Here is a 19,311-nt window from a genome sequence, read left to right as displayed (position 1 = left end):
AAAAAATATTAATTCATCACAACCACGCAATATTAAACCAACATATTGAAGACCTAATAGGTTAATACACCAAAAAGAAAAAGCAAAAAAAAAATAAAATTTCCAACTACAAAGAACTCGTGTGCATGTCCACACTAAAAACCTAGGTGGCAGGTCACTGTCTTAAATCTAAAAACCTTCCTCTTTTCTTACACCAAAATCATGTTTTTGTCCCGAAAGGTGAAAATTCTCGTGAACACTTTTCCCCAACCCGCTAACCTTTGCTTTTTTAACTAAATCGAAAATTACTTCTATATCTTCATTGTGATTGTTAAACCAACGGTCACGATCGTTCCTACACTCTTTCACCTCGTCTTCTTCTTCTTTTCAAATCTCTGTCTCCCTCCTCCTATTCATTTACCTCGTTTCCAGGGCGCTTTCCTACGCTGCATCAACTCCATTTACACCGTCACGACACTCAATCTTTTTCTCTAACGCGTCTCCTTCTCTCCACTTCAGTTTTTTTTTTTTGTAAGTTTATTTATTAAAAATTAGCATGACCTTTAATAAAATGAGAAATATTCCAATTTCTTGAAATATTTAAATTTCAGTTTTTTTTTCTTCCAAAAAGAACGGAAAGGAAATACATTCACAAAATCCGCGCTTCTTGGAGACTTGTTTCGAATTTCCGCTGATATTTAAGGTTTTTAGCGACGAATTTTGCTTAAAGAAAGCTCAAGATTGTAGAAAAAGGAATTTTGCTTTTCGATTTAGTTTGAAATCGATGTGGTTCAAAAATGCCGACGATTAGAGCTCCTGCTAAGAAGAAAACCACGACGTTAACGGTTAGTTTTCTCTTGCTTACGTTGAAATTTACCTGGCGCATTTCGTTTTCTTTCATTCCGTTGGTTTTTTTCTTTTCACAGCTTTCATTTCTTCATGATCTTTGCTTTCTCTGCTTCTTTTGCAGGTAGCTGTAAAATGTAGACCGTTAACTGCTAGAGAGCGCGGCCGAGACATTGTTAGAGTAAAAAACAATAAGGTAAGCGGTAAAGTTCTTCTTTTTCTTTTTCTTCGGTTTGTTTTTTTAATGTAGTTTGATTTGAAAACGTGAAATGAGAAATTTGTGACTTTGAAGGAGGTAGTAGTGTTGGATCCTGACTTATCAAAGGACTATTTGGATCGCATTCAGAACCGAACCAAAGAGAGAAAGTATAGCTTCGATCACGCCTTCGGTTCTCATTGTACAAATTTGGTACGTTTTATTTTTTTTTTAATTTTTTTTTTAAGCTTGATGCCTAAAAGCTTTTGTAGTTTTTGTAAAATGGAAAATTTTTTAGGTTGTAATTTAGAATTTAGAATTTGAAACAAGAAGTGTAGATTTAAATTTAGTATAAAATGTGTGATAGAGATCATAAAAGCGTGATTTTTCATGATTGCGACAAATTTATTAAGTATTTATTAGTGTATATTATTGTCATAAAGTTTGTGACAAAGTAAATCCAAATCCATTCTCCCAAGTTCATGCTTTGAAATGGAGCAATATGGTCAAGGAGCAGTTCCTGAAAAAAAAAAAATTTGAATATGAGAAGATGATAATGCTTTTGTTGGCCATGTAATTCAGGATGGCCCTAAAGTTCTTGTAATTTCCATTGGCTGCGTCCGCAATGAATGATTTTGTGCTTATTTGTTGATTTTTTGAAAGAGGGTTTGGTCTATAGGTATTGGGGGCTCCTATTGTGCGGGGTCCTTTTAATTTCCCCCACATGGGATTGCTCTAAAGTCTAGTATAAAGAATAAGAGAGGATAGTTTGAATCAACTGGAGCATGGTTAGTTTCATATTAACATTATTGTGTTAGTCACTGAACCATGGACAAAATTCAGTTTAGGTTGCTCTTCTTATTTTCTGTATTTAAATAGAAGGCTGTTTCAAGTCACATTACCAATTTTGTTTATTTCATGATCTTTTTATCTAATTTGGTTTTCTGTATCCAGGATACATACCAAAAATGTATATCTACTATAATCTCTGGAGTTGTACAGGGTCTTAATGCAACTGTGTTTGCCTATGGCTCAACTGGAAGGTACCGAAAAGATATATCGCTATATTCTCATAATTGACTATTCATCATTGGCATAAATTTCAGAGTACAAAAGATTTTTCCCAAGATTTACCAACCTCAAAATTTCCCCCAAAACAATGTAGTGTTGAGGCAACTTAGAGTTTGAATAATTATCTGATGCTTACTTATCTCTTGTGATTTTTGCATCTATACATCAGTCTTTCAATTACAAAAGTTTGACTATTTTATGCATTCGCAGTGGTAAAACATATACAATGGTTGGGACACAACATGATCCTGGACTCATGGTTCTTAGTTTGCACACAATTTTTAATCTTATTAAAAGGGACAACAGCTCTGACGAATTTGAAGTTACTTGTTCCTACCTTGAAGTCTACAATGAAGTAGGGAATAGAGTTTTATCAAGATACTTATTTCTTTCCTTTAGTATATTAATGTTTTTGTTATACATGTTATTGAAGTTTCAAATTCTCATGTTTTTAGGTTATCTATGATTTACTTGAAAAATCGTCGGGTCCCTTGGAACTTAGAGAGGATCCTGAACAAGGAATAATTGTTGCTGGGCTAAGGTGTATTAAGGTTCAGCCTCTTATCTATCTATTCAGGCTACTGAACTGTATATATAAACTCTGGGTGTTCTTTAGCATGCAAAGCGTTAATTTCTAAGTCTGGAGGTTGGAGTGGGTCATTATTGATCAAAGTTGGAAAAGAGCCCACGCAATACATTTAAAGGACTTTATAATTTTCTCTTTTAGAGAAATTTTAATAATTTGTTTTTCTATTTTACATTATTTTATCGATAGTTTATGGTGAGTGCTATGATCTTGATGCTTAATGGTCTTTGGTGGTTTTTCTCCCTCATCAGGTTCATTCGGCTGATAAGATTCTTGAACTTCTAAATCTGGGCAATAGTCGAAGGAAAACAGAAAGCACAGAGGCTAACGCGACATCATCAAGGTAAGGATTTGTTGATTCTCATTTTTGATATTCCTCTTTCACTTTGGATTTTCTCTAATGTTGCTTACTTTCATATTTTGTTCTCACTTTTTGATGTGCTAAATCATCTATAGAACTCCTTTACAAAAATTGTATTATATCTTCTTGAAGCACTCAGTATGTGTTGAAACCTTTTGCATGATCTCATAATAAAGTTGTCTTCATCCAACTAGATCACATGCAGTTTTGGAGATTGCTGTGAGAAGAAAACAGAGAAACAAATATAGAAACCAAGTCATGCGAGGAAAACTTGCACTTGTGGATCTTGCTGGCAGTGAACGAGCTTCTGAAACAAATAGTGGGGGCCAAAAGCTGAGGGATGGAGCTAGCATTAATCGTTCACTTCTTGCTTTAGCAAACTGCATCAATGCTCTTGGGAAACAACAAAAGAAAGGGCTTGCATATGTTCCTTACCGCAATAGGTATCTGTTAGTAGCTATTGTAGGTATAGTAGCCTGAGTCCTTTCCACTTATGCAGCTATTGGTAATTTTGCAGTAAACTAACGCGGATACTTAAAGATGGTTTGAGTGGTAATTCTCAGACAGTGATGGTTGCTACAATATCTCCAGCAGGTAGTCAGTATCATCACACTGTGAATACCCTGAAATATGCAGACAGAGCAAAGGAAATAAAGACGCACATCCAGGTCAGGCTGAGTATACCTTTTGGGAAGACAGTATTCATACTTCCCAAGAACATAAGATTGTGCAGTGACATGAGGTTTATTCGTTTTTTATGCATGTAGCTCTTTTCAAAGATAAATTCTATCAGTTCTTCAACTCCACAGCATATGCTAGATTAAGCATCACATTTATTTTGCCTGTTTTCTTGCTGTATTTACCTTTTCTAGTGGTAAGGTCTTTAATTATGCTGTATTATCAAATGCCTCATTGTCTTTCGTTTTTTCCTGCTTTTTTTTTTTCCTTTTTCAGAAAAATATTGGCACAATCGATACACACGTATCAGATTACCAACGAATGATTGACAGCCTTCAGGTAAGCTTTTTGATGGATTTTGGTTGAGGTTATAATTGGTTGCAATCTTATCTTGTGTAAATATGCTGTTGGTTGCATAGATTGAAGTTTGCAGATTGAAGAAAGAACTAGCAGAAAAGGAATCACAGTTGAGTGTCAAACCAGCTGAAAAGGCTGCCGATGATGAACTGTCTTGGTTAAACATTTTGAGCCAAGAAATCAGTGAAAACGTTCAGGAACGGATAAACTTACAGAAGGCACTATTTGAACTTGAGGAAACCAATCTTCGAAACCGCACTGAACTCCAACATCTTGATGATGCTATTGCAAAAAACCAGGTTAGATATTGAGGCTGCCGCTTTGCAACTTCTTGCTTATATTTTTAACGAGTTGTGCTTGTCATTATGTCTTTTCTTCCATTAATGTTTCTTGATCATGGAAAATGGCAGTTTTCTGTTGCTTCTTGACAAAATTCTTTGGTTATCAAAATAGAAGTGAAGTAAAGAATGTTTGAGTTATTAGTACTTTCCAGTTCCACCCATCCAATACCCACCTAACCCACCAAATGCTGTCACGACTTAAGAACACCCTGGTCAAAGTAACAATAACATATGACAAGCTTTTTGTTTTCTAGTTTTTTCCCCTTTACTTGTCTGTGGTGTGTAGCTGGTGGTGGGTGGATTTAATTATCCTTTTTTATGATATTCATTTTTTTAACCCTGTGTAATAGGCTACTGAAAATGATGGTACTGTTGTTGAAGTTCTGAGAGTAAGGAGGCAAGATATTCTTGACAACATCCGTGACAATGATGAGGCTGGTGTTAATTACCAAAAGGTAAACTTTGCTGCTCCAGAGGCTTATATGTTAAAATCCCTTGTGCCTTCTAGTTGTGTTAAGGATAATCTTCTTGTAGGAAATTGAAGCAAATGAAAAGCATCGCTGCCAACTGCAAGATATGGTTGACGAAGCCATTAGAAACAATGGCAATAAAACCTATTTGCGCATACTCAGTCAATACAGACTCCTGGTGAGTGGACAGTGAATAAGTATTAAGTTTACTTGTGATTAACTATTGTAGCCTTCGAAAGTTGACTTTTGGTACCTATCTATTATCATCTACTGACTAAAATATAACTGCAAATTGCCACTTTATTCGAAGGTGAACACATTGTGACAACTGAAGATAGGGAAATAATGGCTTATGCCATCAAAGTCTCATAGTCTTCTTTGCATTAATGTAGGGGATGGCTAATACTGAGCTTCAGTTTGAAATGGCAATGAGGGATCAAATAATTCACAACCAAAGAGAGGTACAAAGAAATCTTTGGAACTTGCTCATGGGTTTGGGACTTGAGGAGAAACAGATACTGGACCTTGCTGCCAAGCAGGGAATAACAATTGAAGACTGGGCAATGACACGCTATCTGGGGCTTTCAAACAGGGAGCTGTCACCTAATTTAGCATCTGGAGGATATCCTCCTCTCACTTACGGTCTTTCTATCAGCCATTGGCATTCAAGATCATCTTGCATCTATCCAAACTATCAACATGTTGCTTCAAAATCTATTTGTAGAGGGCGCTGGGATCTGTCTCCTACTCTTTGCAGGGAGGAGCACCACAGTTCCTACTACTTACTGGCTCATGATAACTCTCCACCATATGTCAGGTTTACCAAGAGTAGTGATAACTGGGTTGGTGGTTCAGTTTCATGGTTTGGGACTCCTGATAAGGTTCCTCAAGATTGGCGTAAATCATATCCAGAGATGAAAAGTCCTGCTTCATCACACAGTGAAAGCTATCAGTTAGCTCCAGCTCTCGGTGCAGCTTTTGGGCAAGGGCAAAAGGTATGATGCAGTCATTGCTAACTGGTGTTTTTGAATTATATTTTCCTGTCCTTGCTTGTTCTTCCTATCAAGAGGTTGTTAAGACTATGAGAAGTAAATATTTAGAATACCACAGTGGTACCTTTGTTTATATCTTGTTCTTGTTTATTACAAGTTTTAAAGTTCAGTAACTTTTATTTCATATTTTTTTTTGTCATTATCCATTTCCCTGTTAACTGTCTCTTAACCTTTGCTCTGTTACACAGGACACTATTAGGCAAAATCTATTCAGCAAGGGCCCTCATGTCAGAATGAGTGGCAGCGACGACTCGTTCAGAAGAGCAATAGACTATGGCACTACAAGCAATGGTTTTTTGGGATTTATCCCATCCGAACAAGGCTCAAATCAAGTTGTCCAAAACCCCAACCCCTCAAGCCATCCGACCCTTTCCCGCATTCCTTCATTGACTTCCCAAAGTCCCAAAACGTAAGCATTTTTGTATGGCCCTCCCTCCTGTATTTTGTACCCTTCCCTCCCTGCCCTTCCATTTTTTCATTCTTTTCTCCTCAATACTGTACATAGATGAATTTGTCTTTGAGAAATTGGTAGGTAAAATTTTTTGTTTGCATGTGGAGAGAAGACCGGGGAGTTTGCGTAAGGAGTTGGATACACGCTTACAACCCAATCTGCGGAATGTAGTTATTCCTGTATCGGTATGTCTGGTAAACAAATGCATTCCTATCAAGTAAGTATACTTAAGTTATAATATAATAACAAGCAAACTCAATATTAAATGTTCATCAATTTATTTGATGAGTTTGAGATTTTATTTAGGATAAATGTTCATCTATTGAGGAGACCACGACCGAACCAAACGATCTTGTTTTTCTTTTTCTTTTGCGCACGACCGAAACCATCTTGTTTAATGTTGATGTTCGTCTCGGAAGCAGTCAGCTGCCATATGAGCGGTGCGCCCGTCTGGGCCTTTTTCCGACAGCAGCCCGGATGTCACTCGAATCGAATTTAAGGAAAGAGTTGGAGAAATTATTAGATCAATTTTTTTTTTATTATGTCAGCTGTTGCGCGTGTTTACGTTAAAAAAAGAAAAAGACATTAATATTTATTCTTAAAAAAAAAAAGAAAGAAAGAAAATTTGCCTAGAGGCCGGTTACCCGCCTATTCAGAATTTCAGGATCAGATTCGAAATACACCGATCGTTCTAGAATAAGCACATCTTTCTCGCTACTTAGTTCACTTCGCTTTTCAAAACCTTAAACCCTCCCCTAAGCCCTCTTCCCTCTAAATTCCCATAAACCTTAGCGATTCCACCCCAAAATTATGTCGACAGAACCAACGAGCACAACAACCACCACCGAACCCTTCAAACCCTACAATCTCTCCCAAACCCTAACCGGCCACAAAAACGCCATCTCCTCCCTCAAATTCTCCTCCGACGGCCGCCTCCTAGCCTCCTCCTCCGCCGACAAAACCCTCCGTACCTACGCCCTCTCCTCCGCCGCCAGCGCCACCACTCTCTCTCCTCTCCATGAATTCTCCGGCCACGATCAAGGCGTCTCCGACGTTGCCTTCTCCTCAGACTCCCGCTTCCTCGTCTCCGCTTCCGACGACAAAACCCTCCGTCTCTGGGACGTCCCCACCGGCTCCTTAATCAAAACCCTCCACGGCCACACCAACTATGTCTTCTGCGCCAACTTTAACCCGCAATCTAACATGATTGTTTCGGGTTCTTTCGACGAAACGGTGCGTGTTTGGGACGTGAAAACGGGAAAATGTTTGAAAGTTTTACCGGCTCATTCGGATCCAGTGACAGCCGTTGATTTTAATCGAGATGGATCCCTCATTGTTTCGAGTAGTTATGATGGGCTTTGTCGGATTTGGGATGCTGGAACTGGACATTGTATGAAGACTTTGATTGATGATGAGAACCCACCTGTTTCATTTGTTAAATTTTCGCCTAATGGGAAATTTATTCTTGTTGGGACACTGGATAATACTTTGGTAAGTGCTAAATTTTGGGCTTTTCTTTTTCTTTTTAAATTTTCTTGAATGTATGTTAGTTTTGGTGATGTGGGTTATGATTGTCTCAGGTTAAATTGAGGGTTTTGTATGTTGTTAATGTTGGTTTTTGAAAGGTGGTATATTTGTTTACAATTCAGAGTGAGTGGATATTGAGGTGGAACTATAAAGTTTAAACTACTTGGAAGCAATATTTGGGTACTTTGGCTGGAAATGTAGGAGCGGCCAAGGCTTTAGAGTACTTTGGCAGCATCATCTATCAGAGTTTCTCTTTTTAGTTATTTTTTAGTTCATTAGTTTGTTTTCCGTACTTTTCTGTCACTCCCATGTTCAAGTCTATTCTCAATGAGAAACATTTCAACATATGTATGTACTAATGTGTATTGATGAGATGTTCCAGACCTTGTGCTAATACTTAATGGTTGTGGAATTGATGGATGAGTTATTTTTGTCTAACATCTTACTAGCTGCTACTGAAAATGATTGCTTGCTGGGAAAAATTGATAGGTCACATATTAGTATTTGTGTAGATGGATAGAGCATGTGTTTGAGAAGCCCCACAAGAATTGTTAGTTTGTCATACTTGATTCACTTGCAATGCAGTTTCAACCTTGCCATCATTCCTCGTTTATGCACCTTGCTTACAGTTTAGGTGCTACACATTGTTGGAAACAATTGTTTAGATGAATTATAATTGGGTTGTTTTATTTCTCTATCAATTAACTTTGCTTAGAGCATATAGAGGGGAGTTTCTGAATGCAGTTTCCCACGCAGAAATTGTCTTGCATAGTTACCTTATTTGTGAGTTCTTTTATACGCCAATTAAGATGGGTTTGAAGTATTTTTTGCTGTTGTGTTAATGATTAGTTAGATTTTTGGTGTATTTCCGCTTGGTATCCTGTTTTCCCTTCCGGGTGTCTTTGTTCTTATTTTTATGGTAGATTATTCAAATATTTGGTATATTTGGCATACTTTTCTCATTTTTACGTTATAAATGCAGAGGCTTTGGAACTTCGAAACTGGGAAATTTTTGAAAACTTACACTGGCCATGTGAATTCAAAGTACTGCATTGCATCTACTTTCTCTATCACGAATGGGAAGTATATTGTTAGTGGTTCTGAAGATAACTGTGTATACTTGTGGGAACTTCAGTCCCGGAAGGTAGTTCAGAAGTTGGAAGGTCATAGTGATGCTGTTATTTCAGTTGCATGTCACCCCACTCAGAACATGATCGCATCTGCTGCACTGGGCAATGACAAAACTGTTAGGATCTGGACTCAGGAGAACGAATGATCTGCTTTGGTAATGCCAGTTGTTTAACATAATTCAGCTTGAGACGCTGGTGAAGATTTTGATTCCAGGGTAGACCAACTTGCATGCATGACATTCTTCATTGTACCTGAATTCACTAATGATTATCTTTGAGCCTCTGTATCCACTAGCACCCCTTTGAGATCATGTGTTAAATTTTTTTTTTTTTTTTTAACTTTTTTGGGGATCACTAGATTAGTAGCTTCAAATGAACTTGTTTGTCCATAATTGTTAATGTATCTTTTGGCATTAAGGGTAGGTACACCCTCGACCTTCTTCTCCGTCTCACTTTCTCCTCTAAGTTTAATATGGTCTATTTAAAAGGTAAAATTCTATTTTATGGACTGAGTGTATTTAAGGCGAGAGATTATACGCTAGCAAATCCTTGAGAAAACAGGAGATAATTATCAATAACCAGGTAACATCTTTTCTGGTTCTGGCAAATGTTATGAAGGCCTTTCATATATAACAGAACTCAACAGCCGTCTAACACTTGAAAGTTGAAAGTTAGAACGGGATTTTGTAGCTATTAATTCTTTAGAGTAAAGTGTTCCTGAAGATATTAACAAGTTTTGGAACTTAGATATTCCCCATATGCTTGTTACTGCCGGTGCAGTTAGATTCCATTTCGTCCCTGTTTCCATAGAGTTGCCTTCGCAGTGTTGCTACCAATGTTTCTCATGCTTGGCACGCCATTTGTCCGACAAAATTGCCCAAAGAAGTGGTTTTCAACTGTCAAAAGGTAACGGTTTGGCAGAAAAATGTGAAGTCGTTGTTGGCAATGAATCTGCTAAGCCTTCCAATGGTCTCGAAGCATTGCATTCCTTCTGTAAAAAAATTGCCTCTGGAACAAAGCCGACAAGGTTCCTTCTTTGCTCTGCGCTCTTGCACAAAAACACAAAGCTGGCATCTTGGTTTACAACTTCATGCCCGTATAATTCAATCCGGGTACGAACAGAATTTGATTTTGAACACTGTACTGGTTGATTTCTATGCAAAATGTGATGCAATTCTTTATGCAAGAAGAGTATTTGATAGCATGAAAAATCATGATCAAGTTTCATGGACCTCGATTATATCTGGATTATCCCAAAAGTGTCATGGAAAATAAGCCATTTTACCGTTTAAGAAGATGTTTGGTACTTGTATTAAACCCAATTGTGTTACTTATGTTGGTGTTATAAGTGCTTGTACTATGCTAGAAGAGGCATTGGAGGAGAGTGCATTGCTTCATGGGCATGTTACCAAACTTGGATTTAATTCAAATAGTTTTGTGCTTAGTACTTTGGTTGATTGTTATTCAAATTGTGGAAGAATTGATCAGGCTGTGTTGTTATTCAAAGAGGCCAATGAGTGGGATAATATTCTACTCAATTCAATGGTATCAAGTTTTTCTCAGAATTTATATGGTGAAGAGGCTTTGAAATTGTTTATCAAAATGAGGAAGGAGAATTTGAGACCAACTAATCATACTTTAACTAGCATTTTGAATGCTTGCAGTAGCCTAACTGTTGTCAACGAAGGAAGACAGCTGCATGCTTTGGTTACTAAAATGGGTTCTCAAAGCAACGTGTTTGTGGTTACAGCTTTGATTGATATGTACTCCAAGTGTGGCTAGGTTGAGGAGGCTCGTCGTGTTTTTGATCAGACCGTGCAGAAGAATCGTGTGTTGTGGACTTCAATGATCATGGGTTATGCTCAGAGTGGGAGGGCTTCAGATGCATTGGAACTCTTTGAGCATCTGGTGACCAAAGAAAGTTATGTGCCTGATCATATTTGCTTTACTGCTGTATTAACTGCCTGAAATCATGCTGGATTTTCGGACAAAGGGATAGAGTATTTCAATAGAATGACGAGGGATTATGGGCTGGTTCCTGAGCTAGAGCAATATGCTTGCTTGATTGACCTCTATGCCAGGAATGGACTCTTGAGACAGGCCAAGGAGGTGACGGAGGAATGCCTTACGATCCTAATTATGTCATATGGAGTTCCTTCTTGCATTCATGCAACCTTCATGGTGAAGTAGAGCTTGGAAGGGAGGCTGCAATTAAGCTTTTCAAGATGGAACCGCTTGATGGAGCCTCATACGTAACACTTGCACATATATATGCAAAAATTGATCAATGGGCTGAGGTAGCTGAGATTAGGAAGCTGATGCAACAAAAGGGACTAAGGAAAAGTGCAGGTTGGCGCTGGGTTGGAGTGGATGACATGGTTCATGTTTTTTCCGTCGGCGATGCAACTCACCCTCGATCCCAAGAGATCCATGCTGAATTCGAAAAACTGATACCAGGCTACACAGTAACACAAGTATCACAGTTTGAGTCAGGGTACCATTGATGATAATCTATTATGAAGCTCAAGGGAATTGTCAGGGATTGGCAATTTTTAGTTGGCTATGGAAAGCTTCCTAAACTTCATCACCATACAACTAGAAGCAGTTACTGCGAACATAAATCAGGCCTGTCTGAAAGATTTAGGGAGCTAGAGTTCAGTGTTCCCCTTTGAAAACAAGCGCATTGCAATACCTGAAATCTATTTGTTCTTTCTTTTGATCGATATGAAATTTTGCATTCTAGTCTCTGGAACTCAAAACGTAAGGTCATACAAGAACTGGAGAACTTAAAAACTCTTTTTCTTTTTCTTTTAATATTTTGAAGCACACGCTCATTTCTGAACATGCCAATGTGCCATGAATCATACCAAAAGGAAGAGGTAGAGGCGGGGGCAAAATACAAAAGACAAAAAAGTTCTTGCTGGACCCTAGATTGGGAACCTGTTTATGTGGATAGTGGATACCCAAGAACGTCGCAAAATTGCCACAAAGCGAGGAAGGAGGGTAGAGGATAGCCCTTGGACTTGGACTTGGACTTGGATACCAAATAAGACAAAATAGTGTTCCAAAGAAGATGTAGGCCAATGATGTGCCAGGTTGTCCTAAGACAGTACTATCCACCAACGAACACAAACGACAAAACAAACAGAAAGGGGTTTAGCCTTTAGGTCGAGCAACCTTGGTGCCCCATTCGTGCGGATTAAACAACCATCTAATTTCACCCCCCAAAAGAAGAAAATAAAGCTTACCAAATTCTTTGTTTTTTTTTTTAGTAGAAAATTATTATCCAAAGATATGCATCTAGCCCTTCAATCTTTGAGTAGTACCTAATCTAAAATGGTTCATCTATCCTGTTTCTTGTCTTGTTTTAAGGAACTTTGGTACCTTTTCACAAAGGCTCATATGACTTGCATTGATCAACAATAAATAAATTAAGGGGTCATATCTTTTCTTTTTAACAATTTCCTGGTTTTTACTTTCAATTTTTACCTCTTCGATATCAGTATACTAAGAGACTGATATTAAGAATAGGCTAAGTAATAATAGTGTTAATGAATAATAGCAATGTTTCTTTTTTTAACTAGTATAGAAAAAATAATACAGCAACTCAAACTTAGAATTTTACCCAAAATTAGTTTGCTATTTATCATTCAAACTCAAGTCAAGACCAACATTGGCAATTGCAGAATTGTTATAAACTTATTATTATCTGGCTCTTTAGGATCTGTCTCGAATACCTTCAATGTGGAATGCCATAATGCATGCATCCAATAGTGGGAAAGGCAAAACCCCTTCATAAAGTAAATTAATTAGCCTCAACAAAACCTCCTGAAATGCACATGGTTAATGTGGAATGCCAGGTTTGCACAAATTCTAGTTTATTCCAAATTAAAAAGTTGTAATTTCCCATGTGGGTAGAACTACAACATTTGATTCAAATTGAAGCAAAGGTCAAATAATCTAGAATTATGTTACAGCTTGCAGAGTTGCAAAGCTCATAAATTATTACCAAAGTAAAGTTTTTGATAGGGCTTTAGTATATAGGAATGAACAATCAACGAAGAACTATCCCAATTCTAAATTTGAAAGGAACATTATTAATTCTAGTATGAGTACAAAATGAATGATCAATAGTCATAATGATAAATGACCGTAGTTAACATTCTTGAATTTTTCATATATTTATTTACTGTTTTAAGCCTTATAACTAGGACAAAACTTAATGATTCTTTCTTGTAATCTAACCCTTTTATTTTTCTTAAACCATGTATTTGGATCATATGATTGTTCTTTAAATATGGCTTTAATAAGTAGATCCTCTAGGCATTTTCCTTTTTCTTTGAACCAATTTGGCGAGAAAGATACTGGCAATTTGGCATTGAATTAAGAAATGGCCGCAAAGATCATGGAGATCAGCAGGTGGTTGTCCGCAATCTTTTATACCAAAAAATAGCAAGAATCTTCGGGATCTCCCACCAATTAATTAATTTCCTTTACATTAGAGACAAAAGAAAATGATTAATTACCTTATTTACAAAAAATAGTAAAACTCATTTGCATTTTTTTTCTTTGCTCAAGGTTCTGAGACTCATAGTTCAAGGCTCATCATACATACTTCATTAGGTTTTGTCCAATTTTAAATTAATTTATTAATTAGATTTGTTCATTAGTTTCTTTTACTAGATATATGTTAAATTAATTGTTTATAATTATAATATTTATTGCTACATGTAATTTCATAAAATTAAAAAAAAAAAAACATTATAGCTGGTAAGCAAATTACCATGCCTGCCTACTCTTGTCAGATTATATATTAAGCTAAACACTGCTTAATTATTAGCCTGTATAATTTTTGTTTTGGCCAAAAGCCTGTTATATATTAACTAGGATTAAAGTGATTAATTAAGCATGCATATATAATTCATAACCTTAGCATTTAATGGTAAATATATTCGAGATTATATTCTTATCCTAATTTTTAGTTGCATTCACTAATCACTATCATCTTCTAGACGATCTACCCATTTTCCTCAATATTTTATGATGTTTAAAGGAAAATGTGCAAGTTCTTGAAGATATAAAAAATGATAATGTAATATCTCTATAATCTTAAAGATATGTTTCTAGTAATTTGCTTGAATTTTATTGATCACATATCATGATTATGGAGAAACGTTATAAAATGACATGTTTCATACTAATTCCGTCTATTTCTTCTGCATCTTAATAACAATTTCGTCAAACAAATATTAAAATGGTTCAACAGTGTACTAAGTTTCACATTGGAAGAAGCCCGAAGAAAAATATTTACAAAAAAATGTAACACTACAAGGTCGACATAGATGAGCTGGCCACTGCATGGTCAGGACATGGGCTGTTTTGATCTCACAGCTTTTGTCAGAGCAAACAAGCATGTATCTTAACAAAGATAGTTTCAGAAATCAAGTATTAGAAAATGCTGGTTTAGATTTCATAAAAGTTTCTGATGAAAGTAGCCCTTGGCTTATGGATCTAAGTTGGTCTTGCTTGAGAAATTTGACATGTGAGTAACCGAATCGAATTAAAAAAAAAAGAAAAAGGAGAAAAACTGGAGGAAATATGGCAATTATTGTGATGGTTTTCACACCCTGGACTGAATCAATGGATTGGTCTCTATGACATGATGAGATAGGTACAGCACAGGGTATGGAAGCATTGATGATGGGCCGGCAAGCATTAATGTTTGTGACAGACCTCTTTTCTAGGCTAGAATTGTTAAACAAATAATGATTGAAAGAAACGATAGATGAACCAAAAAAGAAATTAGAATGAGATATACATATATATGCCATAGTGCCAATTAGATGGCATGGAAGCAATACCAGATTATAAAACTCTTGACAGGGACTACAATGACTAATTCAATAATTATTTGAGTTCTGCTCCTGGTTGGCAGAGTGAGAGAAAATATATTGTTTCTTTTCTTGCTCCCTGTTGATTCGCAATCTCTTCTTGGATCAACTTGGGATTATTTTATTGACAATTTTTTTTTCCAGTGTCCACGATTCCATCTCAGTCGAGAGAGAGGAGGAGAGAGGAACAGCCTTGAATTGAATAATGATTTGAGGATAGGGACAAAATTATCAAACGTGGGTTAGAGCAGAATCGATGGGTCAGACACAACTATAAGAGGGAAAGAGAGGAGAAGTCTGTTTTCAGTTTTCAGCCATTGCAGAAGAAAAGGATAGCTGATAATTAAGCCAGTTTTTATAATCGCTAGAGAAAAGGTAATCTTGCATCTCTACTTTTCTTTTGCTCAACTTGATGTAAGGTCTGAAAGCAGAGTTTTGTTCTGTATCATTTCCCTTCTTTTGTTCTGAGGTTGGTTTCTTCATGTCTGAAGCAGTTGCACCTTCTTTGATCTTTCCAGGAAAGTCTTTTATTCACACCTGGCTACAACAATGGATTCTTCATCAGCAAAATGGTTATCTGAATTGGTAAGATTGCTAAATAAATAGAAATGATGACAATATGTATTGTTCCAACTGTCGTGTTTCTTCCTTATCTCTGATTATAGACATCTTCAACTTTTCTGATTTGGGGTTTTGAATTTCCAGGGAATGGATGAATACAACATCATCCACCAATGCCATATGAACTCTTTAGCTGAACTCACCACCGCAGAAGATATAGCCACTGCCCTGACGGGAGGGAACTTCAAGAAATCATTTTCCTCTGAGAGCTATTCCTCTTACCCTAATTTCAACACCAAAAACGCCACCACTTTTAGTGGTTCATCTATTGAAACTTGTGAAAGACCTACAAAACAGATCAAAACTAGCACTAGTTGGAACTCTAGCACAACCACCGAGCATGTTCCGCCAAAACCATCCTCTCCCACCTCTCAAATTCTATCTTTCGAGAAATCAACTTCACTGCCTGCCAATTCTCAGCAGTTTTATAATATTGACCACCGCTCTATGAAGCCTAAAGACGAAATGGTATCTTCAGGAAATATGAACTTTTCGCCTGTGATCACAAATGGTCCTTACGAGAACACAAATTATGCACCAAAAACAAATCCAGGGATCAACAGGACTTACTCAATGACTAGAAGCCCTTCACACGCTCAAGATCACATTATGGCTGAGAGAAAGAGAAGAGAAAAGCTTAGCCAGCGCTTCATAGCTCTCTCAGCAATTGTTCCTGGCCTGAAGAAGGTACCAAATATATCTTTCTTCATAGCATGTTTTTCCTCTTGATTTTTTGTGAGGATTCGTTCAGTGAAAACCGAGAGTTTTTTGTTTATAGATGGACAAAGCTTCAGTTCTTGGAGATGCTATCAAGTATGTGAAACAACTTCAAGAGCGTTTAAAAGTGCTCGAGGAGCAAACCAAGAAGAGAACTGTGGAATCCGTCGTTTTTGTCAGGAAATCTCAGCTATCAGCTGATGATGAAACCTCTTCATGTGAAGAGAACTCCGATAGTCAGTCCTCCGATGCAGCACTACCAGAAATTGAAGCTAGAGTCTCGGATAACGATGTTCTCATCCGAATCCATTGCGAGAAACAGAAAGGTTTCGTGGTGAAAATACTAAGCGAAATAGAGAACCTCCCTCTAACTGTTGTTAATAGCAGCGTCTTGCCTTTTGGGAATTCCACTCTTGACATGACCATAATTGCTCAGGTAATTAACTAGAAGAAATTTAAAACATCTTTTATTTTCTTGGGGATTTAAATTTATTGAAATTGAATTCAATATGACCGATGAAAATCAATTCCTTTTTTTTTGCAGAAAGATGCTGAATTCAACATGACAGTGAAGGATCTTGTTAAGGACTTAAGAGTGTCTTTTCTGAAGTTCATGTGAAATCCTAGAAAACCAGCTAGCTTCATCAGTTTCTGCATCATTGATTCTTTCCACTAATATCTTTAAGTTTAAGTTGTCCTCCATTTTTCTTTTGTTTCAAATCTTCTAAGTGAAACCAAGGCTCATATATCTCTTGTTCCTAAAGCTTATTTTTGCCGTGAGGTTCAAACTACTGCAGGGTTTTTCTCTGTACTTGTTTTTGCGTGGTTTCAACCGTTGACCACGTTCGCTTACCCTGATGCTGCAAACTGATCACGGCCAGAATTCATTCAATTATGGCTTCAGAGAGAGCTTAGAGATTTCATTAACATCACAATATAATGAAATCTATCTCTTCTCTCTGAATTTGGTTGAATATGGTGTTTAATCATTGGTCTATATGTTGTTCTACGATGGATAGATGAGCAAATGGGTTTCTCTTAGAATTGAATCTAGCTTTTTCTCAGGGGTCTAACCTCTGTGTGAAATTTGAAATCATCCCTTCTGTACAATGTGTGATTTGGCGATTCTCCCGGAAATGTCTTCTCTTTCTTTTTCGACTGTAACATTTGATTATATATTGCAAAAAGTACATATTCCGTTTAGCCGCAAGTTCTCAACTAATTTTTTCATATGATTATGTTATAAGTGTAGCTGATTAATGAAGCACGTTTGCTTGGATTTAGCATATGAATTCCAGATATGGGCTTCGATATTCAATCACACTTACAGCTCAGCCAATAAGAAAATTCATGTGAGCAAACCCGTGGTTTCTGTAAATGACTGTATTTGCATTCTTGTCACAGTTGGAGGCTAGGGTCCATGAATGCATCAAGGAGTTAATGTGAGGTTAATTAATAAGTAAACAGCACTTAAATATATTTCAACATTAATCGGCATCTCCAATTATATTGGACTAGATCAGATAAACAACACAGGAGAAAAAGATCATGTGCAGGTGCTCAATAACAATGTGTACTTATAATTATTCATCTTTACACTATTAAAAGGTTAGATTTTCTCATCGAATAACGTAACGTGAGATTAATTTAAAAAAAATTTGTTTTACAGATTTGTTTTTTTTAGTTTTATAAATTTGCTTTTTGTTTTCAATACAAGAGAGAACAATATTACTTGAACTTAAGATCATTAATTACAAACTTTACATCTACTTTTTTTACTAACAAAAGAAAAAGGAAAAGGGAAGATTACGTATTGAACAAATCAGTTGTTTGTTTCATTGCAAAACTCTCGGTTCTGATATCCTCCAAGTCGCAACTAATAAAGAAGTTGCACTGCCCCCTTAGAATAATAACATTTAAGTACAAATGCCCTAAAATTGTGTGTTAAACTAGTGGAAGATTACTGTTAGATTAATACCGATTGATGAGAATCTATACGAAGAGTAAGTTATAACAACTGCAGATAAGGATAGCCTACTTTAATTGCAACTCCTTACCCTTCATATTGATTATATATGACACTAACTATCTTAGCCCTCCAATGAATGGTCAAGAGCTACTGGATTCAACTTCCCTCTTCTCTCTTGACCTTGTCTAGATGTATTAAATAACACATTATTATGAAAAATACTGAAAGTTTGCTGGTTTACCAGTTTTTGGTTGGGTTTTTTTTTTCTTTATTTCTTTGTGGGATTGTAGTTTTAGTGGTAGTTAATTAGGGGTTTCAATTACTTATAAAAATTCATATATCGACTTTGCTTAGAAGAAGAGTCACACCATTTTCTCATATTTTCATTTCAAAAATTTAATAAAGAAAAAAAAACACTGTCAAGTCTAGTTCTTAATAAGAAAAGGCTAAGGGGCTCTACGTGTTGTATAGCTATACACTGAAGTTTTTGAGATTGGAACGAGTCTTATGATTAATTGGAAAAGTTAAAAGACTTGTTTCAGCACATTTCACTCCATGCATGTTATCCATCAATATACAATAATAATTTACTTTTAAAAAAATACTCGTAATTCTTAACATTGTGAGGTTTCCTTTATAAGCAATAATTTTACAGAATTAAGAGGTTGTAGCAAATTGGAATTAACTCAAGTTGTTGAGGTGGGTATGGATTCGGGATTTTGGTTGATACACTTTCTCACACAGAAGAGACAGAGAAAACAAAACAAAACAAAAGCCTCAGTCTCTCTCTATATATATGCATGTCGCAGAGGTGTGAACACTTTTATTCAGTTCATCTCTCGCTGCCCCATACCAATTTGGGTTTTAATACAACAGTGTGAAAATGTTCTACAAGAAGAACCAGATAATTGTTTTGTATAACTCGTGAATTTTGGAATAAACACAACGTATAGTTTATTGAAGTGTACAAAAGTTTTTCCATCATGTGCATCTCGACCAAATTCAAAGAAACAGATCTTCCTTGTCCTCTCCACATCATCAGGAAACCAATATATATATATATATATA

At 36.5% G+C, this 19,311-nt stretch overlaps 4 protein-coding genes across 7 annotated transcripts; all 4 read left to right on the top strand.

Annotated features, from left to right (window-relative positions):
• The first annotated feature begins 238 nt into the window (after positions 1 to 238).
• LOC110408864 (P-loop containing nucleoside triphosphate hydrolases superfamily protein) lies at positions 239 to 6,956 on the top strand. 2 transcript variants are annotated; one of them, XM_089782436.1, is made up of 17 exons: positions 239 to 824; positions 950 to 1,021; positions 1,118 to 1,234; positions 1,976 to 2,064; positions 2,303 to 2,447; positions 2,548 to 2,643; positions 2,930 to 3,021; positions 3,234 to 3,482; positions 3,557 to 3,707; positions 3,994 to 4,056; positions 4,137 to 4,373; positions 4,766 to 4,870; positions 4,950 to 5,063; positions 5,278 to 5,880; positions 6,126 to 6,346; positions 6,501 to 6,605; positions 6,695 to 6,956. In XM_089782436.1, exons 1-17 carry the CDS (start codon positions 777 to 779, stop codon positions 6,885 to 6,887), a joined length of 2,700 nt encoding a protein of 899 aa, XP_089638562.1. In that variant the 5' UTR covers positions 239 to 776; the 3' UTR covers positions 6,888 to 6,956. The 2 variants fall into 2 exon arrangements, with proteins under 2 accessions (XP_089638562.1, XP_089638563.1); XM_089782437.1 differs by having other exon boundaries at positions 242 to 824; positions 6,126 to 6,605; positions 6,695 to 6,728.
• A 242-nt stretch (positions 6,957 to 7,198) lies between these two features.
• WDR5A (Transducin/WD40 repeat-like superfamily protein) lies at positions 7,199 to 9,473 on the top strand. Its single transcript, XM_021417987.2, has 2 exons — positions 7,199 to 7,879; positions 8,898 to 9,473. Exons 1-2 carry the CDS (start codon positions 7,199 to 7,201, stop codon positions 9,189 to 9,191), a joined length of 975 nt encoding a protein of 324 aa, XP_021273662.1. The 3' UTR covers positions 9,192 to 9,473.
• An 868-nt stretch (positions 9,474 to 10,341) lies between these two features.
• LOC110409747 (pentatricopeptide repeat-containing protein At4g21065-like) lies at positions 10,342 to 11,549 on the top strand. The gene is made up of 3 exons (XM_089782529.1): positions 10,342 to 10,752; positions 10,828 to 10,998; positions 11,127 to 11,549. Exons 1-3 carry the CDS (start codon positions 10,342 to 10,344, stop codon positions 11,547 to 11,549), a joined length of 1,005 nt encoding a protein of 334 aa, XP_089638655.1.
• Positions 11,550 to 14,918: 3,369 nt separating this feature from the next.
• On the top strand, positions 14,919 to 17,477 carry LOC110409234 (transcription factor bHLH18-like). 3 transcript variants are annotated; one of them, XM_021418514.2, is made up of 5 exons: positions 14,919 to 15,311; positions 15,455 to 15,521; positions 15,642 to 16,244; positions 16,336 to 16,710; positions 16,819 to 17,477. In XM_021418514.2, the coding sequence occupies exons 2-5, from the start codon at positions 15,486 to 15,488 to the stop codon at positions 16,891 to 16,893; spliced, it is 1,089 nt and encodes a 362-aa protein (XP_021274189.1). In that variant the 5' UTR covers positions 14,919 to 15,311; positions 15,455 to 15,485; the 3' UTR covers positions 16,894 to 17,477. The 3 variants fall into 3 exon arrangements, with proteins under 3 accessions (XP_021274189.1, XP_021274188.1, XP_021274190.1); XM_021418513.2 differs by having other exon boundaries at positions 15,431 to 15,521; XM_021418515.2 differs by having other exon boundaries at positions 15,428 to 15,521.
• Positions 17,478 to 19,311: the final 1,834 nt, after the last annotated feature.

This window comes from Theobroma umbraticum, unplaced genomic scaffold (genome assembly GCF_002168275.2).
Source record: "Theobroma umbraticum cultivar Fairchild unplaced genomic scaffold, ASM216827v3 scaffold_44.0, whole genome shotgun sequence".
Taxonomy (NCBI): Eukaryota; Viridiplantae; Streptophyta; class Magnoliopsida; order Malvales; family Malvaceae; genus Theobroma; species Theobroma umbraticum.
Note: the sequence above shows the minus strand (reverse complement) of the source record. Positions and strands in the feature narration are given on the sequence as shown.

Coding starts and splice junctions, on each gene's coding strand:
- LOC110408864 (XM_089782436.1), top strand. CDS start 777: ATGCCGACGATTAGAGCTCCTGCTAAGAAGAAAACCACGACGTTAACG. Junction 6,347..6,500: donor ACTTCCCAAAGTCCCAAAAC/GTAAGCATTTTT, acceptor TGTGGAGAGAAG/ACCGGGGAGTTTGCGTAAGG. Junction 6,606..6,694: donor AACAAATGCATTCCTATCAA/GTAAGTATACTT, acceptor GATTTTATTTAG/GATAAATGTTCATCTATTGA.
- LOC110409747 (XM_089782529.1), top strand. CDS start 10,342: ATGTTTGGTACTTGTATTAAACCCAATTGTGTTACTTATGTTGGTGTT. Junction 10,753..10,827: donor GAAGACAGCTGCATGCTTTG/GTTACTAAAATG, acceptor AAGTGTGGCTAG/GTTGAGGAGGCTCGTCGTGT. Junction 10,999..11,126: donor ATCATATTTGCTTTACTGCT/GTATTAACTGCC, acceptor CCTCTATGCCAG/GAATGGACTCTTGAGACAGG.
- WDR5A (XM_021417987.2), top strand. CDS start 7,199: ATGTCGACAGAACCAACGAGCACAACAACCACCACCGAACCCTTCAAA. Junction 7,880..8,897: donor GGACACTGGATAATACTTTG/GTAAGTGCTAAA, acceptor TTATAAATGCAG/AGGCTTTGGAACTTCGAAAC.
- LOC110409234 (XM_021418514.2), top strand. CDS start 15,486: ATGGATTCTTCATCAGCAAAATGGTTATCTGAATTG. Junction 15,522..15,641: donor CAAAATGGTTATCTGAATTG/GTAAGATTGCTA, acceptor TTGAATTTCCAG/GGAATGGATGAATACAACAT. Junction 16,245..16,335: donor TTGTTCCTGGCCTGAAGAAG/GTACCAAATATA, acceptor TTTTGTTTATAG/ATGGACAAAGCTTCAGTTCT.